Genomic DNA, 8,494 nt, shown 5'->3' on the forward strand with positions numbered 1-8,494 from the left:
AACACAGTCACACACAAAAACAAACGCGTCCTTCTTAAGCGGATTCATTCATTTTTTTTAATTGGTTTCCTCTTTCTATAAAGCGAAAGAGAAGAGGCCGCAGAGGCCTAATAAAGATTGTGTGGCTTTTCTCTCTCTCACTCATTCATATTATAAAACCGGGTCTCATTTCATTGCCTCTGAGACTGTGTGTTGTGGTTGTGGTTGTGGGGTTTTAGATATAGATAGAGAAACAGAGATAAGAGAGATGGCTGAAGAGAGTGTTGTGGGGTCTACTGATTTCCACGTGAAGAGGCCAAGAGAAGAGGAGGAAGAGAATGGGGTCTCAGCTGTGACTATGGAGGTTGAAGGGAGCAACAAGGAACAGCAACCTGATTGTATTTCTGCTGTGATTCCTGGCTGGTTCTCTGAGATTAGCCCAATGTGGCCTGGTGGGTCTTTTTCTCTCTTTCTCTCTATTTATTTTTCTATAACCTCATTTTTGTTTATTGTGGAAATATGTGTTTGTTTGGTTTTGTATTGGGTTTCTTTGTGTTATATTGTTTGTGGGGTTTATGGCTTTGTAGTTATATGTTGTGGAACTGAGAGAAAAATGGAACATTTTTGAAAATTTTCTTTTTGTTTAAATGATTTTTGGCATCCATACAGAGCTGTTTATTGATTTTGTATTGGGTTTTATGTTTTTATTGTTTGCGGAACCTATGCCTATGTAGTTATATGTTGAGAAACTGAGGGGAAAGTGAAACTTTAATGAAAATCTTATTTTGTTTTAATGAATTTCCGTAACCAGACAGGGCATTTTGTTGATTTAGTATTGGGTTTTATGTTGTATTGTTTGTGGGGTTTTATGCCTATGTAGTTATATGATGAGAAACTGAGGGAAAAATGACACTTTTATGAAGTATTTGGTTGATGTATTGGGTTTTCTTTTTTAATTGTATTGGAGAAGGTATGCATAGCATATTATTTGTTTTGTACTCGTATTCATTCTTGTTTAGTTATTTTTCTATTGATTTGTTCAACTTGAAATGATGGTTGTAATTATTTCAACTGGTATTGTTAGATAATACTCGTTTTGTTTCAGTAGTTCTTTTCATGTTTGGGGCTTTGTGTCCTCGGGTTATGGCCAATGAGTTGTGGCTCAAATGGCACCTTGTTGCCCAGAAGAACAGGTGGAGGAGGAGCTTGTTGGTTCAATACCCACTCTGTGTGTGACTTTCCAATAGTAGTAATAAAAGAAATCCTTCTCGGGTAGTGTATGTTTATGTGCAGGTTTGGATTTTCATTGATCCTTTTCTGAAGCTTGGTTTGGTGTTTAGTGTGTGAATTATCATATTGTTGTGGACAAATTTTTAGTTACGGCTTATGAGCATTTTCTTGTCAGAAATTCCATCAGAATTGGAGTTATATATAATTGCTAGACATCTGTATATACTGGTTTGGTTGTTTGATGAGTGAACCTTTCATGTGCCACTCCCTATAGTCTATTGGTAATTTATCTGTTAATTTGAATGAAGAAAGATCTTAGGCCAGCAATGATGTTAGAGTTGTATGCCCATATATCTCTCACATACATGTTTGATGTCATATTTCTTTTTGTAGTGTCTAGGAAGCTGAATCCCTGTTATATGTTGTAGCCAAATATGGTTTTAAAATAGTAGTGCGTATTTCCTGATACTGATATGCCTCTTTGTCAACTCTTATGTATAGAACTAATCTCCCCTTGACCTCTGTTCATTCAAAATAAATTCCCTTCTATCCACTGTTTCAGATATCTCATCTCGACTATATTAACTGTCCATGCTGCTTAATGCAAAAGTCATGAGTTGAGTTTTCTGAAATTATGCAGGAGAGGCACACTCCTTGAAGGTTGAGAAGATCCTATTTCAGGGAAATTCTGAATATCAGAAAGTCATGGTCTTTCAGGTGCATAACACTCAAGGATTATAGAAATCATCTTTACCTCCAACTATTTCTGGCCTTCCTTATTATTAACTCTGATCTTGTATTCTTCTGTCAGTCATCGACATATGGAAAGGTTCTTGTTTTGGATGGGGTGATTCAGCTCACTGAAAGAGATGAATGTGCATACCAAGAAATGATTGTCCACCTTCCACTTTGCTCAATTTCAAACCCAAAGAAGGTCTCCATATACTTTTAGAACTGAAGAGCTGACTTGATATTCTTCCATTGACTTAATTTCTTTTTGATAATTTTCCAACAATCAATCCCCCGCTGATCGTTACCTTATGAGTAATTTCATGGCTGGCACCTTGATGACCCTCGTGATCCTTTTATAATTATATAATCTGTTTAGCGTATGTCATTTCATGATTTGGATATCATCATGGCTTAAATGTAAAGGTGATTTGTAACATTAAACATATGCATATAATTGAGCAATGGAGGCTTGAAAACTGGTGATAACTTAAAAAATTTGTTTTTTACAATTTTGTGCAGGGGACCCTAGAATGATTAACAATGTTTATAAGACGCATTGTCCCTAATTGTGCCACTGCGATTGTCTTTGGCCTACTGCCATTAAACTAAACTAATTTTTTTTCTTGGCCTCTTTTTCCTTTGTCTTCTTCCTGACAGGACTGCAGATGTTTAGTAGTGGAGAAAAAAGTAAAGGAACACATCCATAAAATAGAGAAAAGGCACTTTTTTATTTTTTATTATAAATACAGTTTTTTTTTTTGTTTTTTTTTTATTTAAATATTTTGTAGATTCCAAGTGTTTTGCTGATTGGCACAACTGGTTCTATTTCATATTGTAGCTGCTGTTGGAGTTATTATATATTCTTATACTGTTGGAGTTATTATATATAAATTATTCTTTTTGTTCCCTAGTCTTTTAGTTCACTTCTCATATCTTCTTTCTTCAGGTTTTGGTTATTGGTGGAGGAGATGGTGGGGTTTTGCGTGAAGTGTCTCGCCATTCATCTGTTGAGCAGATTGATATATGTGAAATTGATAAGATGGTAGTCGATGTGAGTAATAATTAATAAAAAGTCCATCAAAAAAATAATTGATTAAAAGAATGTCGAATTGTTTGTACTAGTGTTAAGTCAGAACATCATGAGAATAGTTGGCTGGATCTCTCTCTCTCTTCTGACTTTTTTTTTTTAAACACTAAAATGAATTTGTTATATTGATCTCTTTTTACATGAGCTTTAGTGATTTATACTTATAGACCCCTATAACGTTTATCCATCATGGAACAACTACTTCAATTGGTAAAATTTATGTTATAGGTTTCCAAACAGTTTTTCCCTGCCGTAGCAGTTGGGTATGAGGATCCCCGTGTGACTCTTCATATTGGTGATGGTATGATCAACGAATCTATTTCCTCATCATCATTCTCCTTCTTATTGTCTGTGAACTGATATTTTAATGGTCCAGGAGTTGCATTTTTGAAGGCTGTTCCTGAAGGAACTTATGATGCTGTTATAGTGGATTCTTCGGACCCAATAGGTAAGGATATCTCTGCTACCAATTACATCCCTTATTCCTCATTGGGAACATGAGAAATATATTTTGAATTTAAAAGTGTCAATGTTTAATTTGATCAGGTCCTGCACAAGAGCTTTTTGAGAAGCCCTTTTTTGAATCAGTGGCAAGGGCTCTTCGACCAGGGGGAGTGGTGTGTACTCAGGCAGAAAGTATATGGCTTCACATGCACATCATTGAGGACATTGTGAAAAACTGTCGCCAGATATTTAAAGGCTCTGTCAACTATGCATGGACCACAGTGCCCACATACCCAAGGTATATTTTTCTGAAACTTATTTAATATACCTGTCCCTACTACCAAAAAAAAAAAACATTCAAAAGAGATTTTCTTGTGTTTGAACACATATATGTGAGTATGCGTGCATGTGCTCACCTGTTTTTTTAGCAGGGTTTAGTGCTGCCATTTTTCTTTGGACTAAACTGACTTGCTAAGTCATCAAAACTATGGCTTTAAAAATGCAAGCGGTGGCTTTACAGACCACCCTATTTTTGATAAATCAGTTTGTTTTAATGTTTTTATACCATATGCTAGAAATGGTCATTTTAGCACTTAAGGCCCTTTACTGCTGTTTAGCATCTGCATTTTTTGTTGTGCTTAGTGTGGGTCAGTTTGTGCTTATATGATGCTTATGTTTCCTTTATTGATAAATTTGTGTTTCAGTGGGGTGATTGGTTTTATGCTTTGCTCTACTGAGGGGCCCCCTGTTGATTTCAAGCATCCAGTTAATCCAATAGATGCAAATGATAGTCATAGCAAATCCAAAGGACCCTTGAAATTTTACAACTCAGAGGTGTGATTCTGCTCATGCCAAAGTCTTTTTTTCTTTCCAATCTCACCACATAGCTCCTTTAATTTAGTCTAATCTAACAAATGTATCTTTGTTATTATTTTCAGATTCATACAGCAGCTTTCTGTTTGCCTTCTTTTGCAAAGAAGGTAATTGATCCGAAAGCAAAATGAGGAAATTTTTTAGAATACAGAGCAGATATGGCTGTTGTAGAGTGCCTTTGATCATCTTCACCAAAATGGTCCATCTAGAAGTAACAATGGAATAAGTTGAGGTTTAAATTGATGTTCTGAGCATTGGATAGAGAGTTGTAGCATGTTTATTGGTGGAAAGAGATTGTTTCTCTTCCATATGATCAGTTTTTATTATGGAAATATGGTAATCTTTCTGAGATCTTGCAGTTTTTTTTTAAATATATATATTTATGAGTGAGTTTGATCATTCCCAAGAAAAATTGGGAGGGATATTTGAAGCATTCACCTCTGATTTACCTTCCCTTCACGAGGTGTGGCCCTCATTACAAACAGGGCTGCTCCGGTATTAAATGTCACTTTTTTATGCTTGGTGTTTTTTGAATGTGACAATGGGGCCTTACAAGGATTACTGCAATTTATAAACTATAAAGAGCTCTTGAACTGAACCATGGTATTATAAGTAAACAAAATAAAATTGAACAGATGTGAGGTTCATTATGCTCCAGCTCCACCTCCAGCTCCAGCATTCTGGTCTTAACTGGTCTAAACAAACAAGAATGTCTAGATTGCAGCAACTAACCTGAAGGAACTTAGGAAGGCACAATTGCCATTAACTAATGTAGTCCTTAGTAGATTTTATTCAAAAACTTGGACATATAAGTATAACAGCTCAATCTAATTATTGGATTCCAATTGTTTTGAAAATTTCAAATATAATTGTGACCTTTTGCTTCTCATGCCACTCTCACAATGTTGGTATCATTTAATAACACTCATCCATCGATAGCCTCAAATTCTCTTCCTACCTCATTTTCTAAGATCTGCTTCTTGCAATCATGGAAATATATCACCCAGACCGCCCACTTAATCAAGTTCCCCTGGCAGAACAAACAAACCCGTACAACAATCTGACTTCTTCTGTGATTGCATACAATGAAGAGGCATGGGAACCTTAGATAAAGTACCCCAACAAAGAAAACAAGTATTAAAAGAACTCCACAGCTTTCAGTACCCGAGCTTAAATATGCAGAGGGCATTAATGCTTCTGTCCCGTGTATCTCCTCCACTATGGAGATCACAATACTCTGTTCCCAACAGCTCTGCATTCCAAGTACACTGTTAACCATAGTGATGCAAGTAACATACAACTTGACAAGAAGACAACATGGAGGGATGTGACAAGAGTGCCTTCAAACCCTGCACTGTTGGTGCTAGTAGCATAGCATCTCACTGAGAGCCATTGGTTTCTCTTCTGTATATAATTTTGATTCTAAATCAATGGTCACAATCACAGTGAACAGCTCTAGGAGATGGAACACCAGATAATAAAGATCTAGTTGAGCCAAATTATGAGAAAAATAGATAGTCATTCTTCATGGTTTCATGGAGCAGTGTTTCCAATTATAGTTGAGACTACTAGAGGATTGTTTGAGGATCTCTGAGGTTTCAACCAGAGTTTTCTGAAAACAAATATAGAAGTGAACAAAGAAGAACAGAGGTGTGAGGTGACAAACGTGAAGATGATGAACTTGGAATATATATATATATATATATATATATATATATATATATATATATATATATATATATATTTAATGTGAATTTCAAAGCTTCTTGGAGTATAATAAAGAATTAAATATTCTGCTTTGGCAAAATATGCTTGGTCTCCTGCTTCATGATTTCCACTTCCAGTAAAGTTAAATGGGAGGATTCTTTTTAAGAGGAATCAACATGATTGATGGTTATAGTGCAGCAAGAACACTTTAAACACAATTGGCATTGGAACCACCGATTTGATTGACCGTGACTTCAAAAAACTTGTAACTCATTGTATTGGATTGACAATCTCAGAAAACCGTGGCTTTCACTCATGCACTTAAAACACCGGGGGAAATTTACAAAAGTGAAGTTTTATTTGTTGTACACATAGTACCTTTTATTCAAAGATTTAATCAATTCTCTTATATTCCCAACAAAGGGAGTTGCATATACCATAATAGTAACATGTCTCATACCACAAAGGCAAGATGAACAACAGCAGAGAGTATTTTTTCCATTGACATTAACTGGATCTACATAAAAATTTTCTGAGGAACGGGAGTGATATAAGAAATACATAAATTAAGAACACAAAAGATTATCGTAATACATTCATAGTTGCAAAAATGACTCCCTACATTATAAATGCAAAAAACCATTTCCCAGTTATGCAGCAAATTCAACATCTCGTCCTACTTCCTCATCAAATTTCTTCTCTAAAGTTCGCTTCTTGCAATCACAGAAATATACCATGCAGACTAACCATTTCAGTACATTCCCCAAGCAGAACAAGCTAATTTGTGCAACAATTCCTATTCCTCCTTCATAGCATCCAAAATAGAGGCATGTCAACCTTAAACCCAGTCCCCAAACAAAGAAAACAAACATCAAAAGCACTCCACGCCCCTTACTACCTTTACAAAGATAATCAGAAAGAGCCAATGCTTCACCCCCATATATCCCCTCCCACACTGAAATGACAATACTCATATTCCACATAGCACTCCATTCCAAGTATTTTACTAGTAGTAATAGAAAAGCAGCCCCATAAAACCCTGCAAAGAACACTTCAATAATAGAATTTTCCAAAATAAAATAATATGTGACTAACCATATCAATCCAAGTAAAGTACAAGTTGATATGTAGAGAACATAAATGGATGTGATAAAAGTGCCTCTCAATCTTGCTCCACAAATGGGTTTATGTATCATCTCCTTGAGAGTCATTGGTCTCTCTTGTGCATGTATCTTTGATGACAAATCAACAGTCACAATCACAGTGCAAAGCTCAAAGAGATGAAGTGGCACCAGATAAAGGAAACCAAGTTGAAGCAATTCATAAAAAACATGTTTGGTCATCTTGTTGTGTATGAAGTTAGGTACAGGCCAATCTGAGTAACCAGGAGTTTGCTTTAGGATATCATAGGTTTCAACCAGAGTCTCTTGAAGGAAACTTTCATAGTAAACCATGAAGCCAAAAAGAGGGAGTGAAGTCAGCAAGATGAAGATGATGAAGTTGAAGTTCTTGAAAGTGATTATTAGAGCTTCTTTGAGAATATCAAAGACCCCCAGCTTCTGGTTTCTGATATCATGATTCTTCTCAATCAGCTTCTCGTTCAGCATAATATGATTGTCGTTCATCTCAAAATCTTTCTTTTGCAAGCTCAATGTTAACACAGTCGATGGATGAAGATGATGAGAGTGGACTTGACTTTCATTTGCTAACAGAAGGAACACAAGATAGAAAAATGGTGTCATGGACCCAAACGTCTTTGGCCCACTTAATTAATTAATTGATTATTTTGGAGTATTTGGACTATTTCAAGTTAGTAGTTGCGATTTTTCATCACTGAGAAGACATTAAATCAGACAGAATGACTAACCAGTTGGATGGTTTCCATGACCAATTCAAAGCGGATCATTTTATGGACTGTTTAGTTAAGCTAATAGGTTCTTTGCGCCATAATTTATTAATATGAACCATTTATTCCATCCCATCTAAAAGGCATTTCATTCACGCTTTTTTTATCAACTAATATGCCTTCAATATTGCCATACATTAATCCTTCAGTCCCAAATATGTACACTGCTAGTTGTGCAGCATAAGCTGCACTATATAATACAACAAAAGGCACATGATGCCCAAAGTACCTCACAATAGCATTGTAGTTTGTTGCTAATCATATTGATGCTAGTAGTATACAAGTTGACAAGAAGTCAAATGCCAATTTTTTAATACGAGTGCCTTTTTTTTTTTCTTTTTTTGGTAAACAATACGAGTGCCTTAAAATCTTGTACTGGCAAATTCTAGAATTATAATTACACAAGTATAGAAGTGCAATCATAATAATACAGCTATAGTACAATGTGTCTAACTGGGCGTGGACCTAAGAATAACAAAAGTACCCTGGCGTATGAGACTTAGTAAAAGTTCAAAGTACCCTGAAGAAGATGATGA

The 8,494-nt window shown here is 35.6% G+C and overlaps 2 protein-coding genes across 2 annotated transcripts; one reads left to right on the forward strand and one right to left on the reverse strand.

Moving 5' to 3' along the window:
- LOC142629319 (spermidine synthase 1) lies at window positions 1–4,769 on the forward strand. The gene is made up of 9 exons (XM_075803280.1): window positions 1–431; window positions 1,850–1,926; window positions 2,021–2,143; window positions 2,888–2,992; window positions 3,257–3,329; window positions 3,405–3,476; window positions 3,575–3,770; window positions 4,177–4,306; window positions 4,411–4,769. Exons 1-9 carry the CDS (start codon window positions 248–250, stop codon window positions 4,474–4,476), a joined length of 1,026 nt encoding a protein of 341 aa, XP_075659395.1. The 5' UTR covers window positions 1–247; the 3' UTR covers window positions 4,477–4,769.
- A 1,756-nt stretch (window positions 4,770–6,525) lies between these two features.
- Window positions 6,526–7,832, reverse strand: LOC142629500 (uncharacterized). The gene has a single exon (XM_075803498.1). It carries the CDS (start codon window positions 7,792–7,794, stop codon window positions 6,703–6,705), a length of 1,092 nt encoding a protein of 363 aa, XP_075659613.1. The 5' UTR covers window positions 7,795–7,832; the 3' UTR covers window positions 6,526–6,702.
- Window positions 7,833–8,494: the final 662 nt, after the last annotated feature.

This window comes from Castanea sativa, chromosome 3 (assembly GCF_040712315.1).
Source record: "Castanea sativa cultivar Marrone di Chiusa Pesio chromosome 3, ASM4071231v1".
In the NCBI taxonomy this organism is placed as follows: Eukaryota; Viridiplantae; Streptophyta; class Magnoliopsida; order Fagales; family Fagaceae; genus Castanea; species Castanea sativa.

Coding starts and splice junctions, on each gene's coding strand:
- LOC142629319 (XM_075803280.1), top strand. CDS start 248: ATGGCTGAAGAGAGTGTTGTGGGGTCTACTGATTTCCACGTGAAGAGG. Junction 3,477..3,574: donor GGATTCTTCGGACCCAATAG/GTAAGGATATCT, acceptor TAATTTGATCAG/GTCCTGCACAAGAGCTTTTT. Junction 4,307..4,410: donor TGAAATTTTACAACTCAGAG/GTGTGATTCTGC, acceptor TATTATTTTCAG/ATTCATACAGCAGCTTTCTG.
- LOC142629500 (XM_075803498.1), bottom strand. CDS start 7,794: ATGACACCATTTTTCTATCTTGTGTTCCTTCTGTTAGCAAATGAAAGT.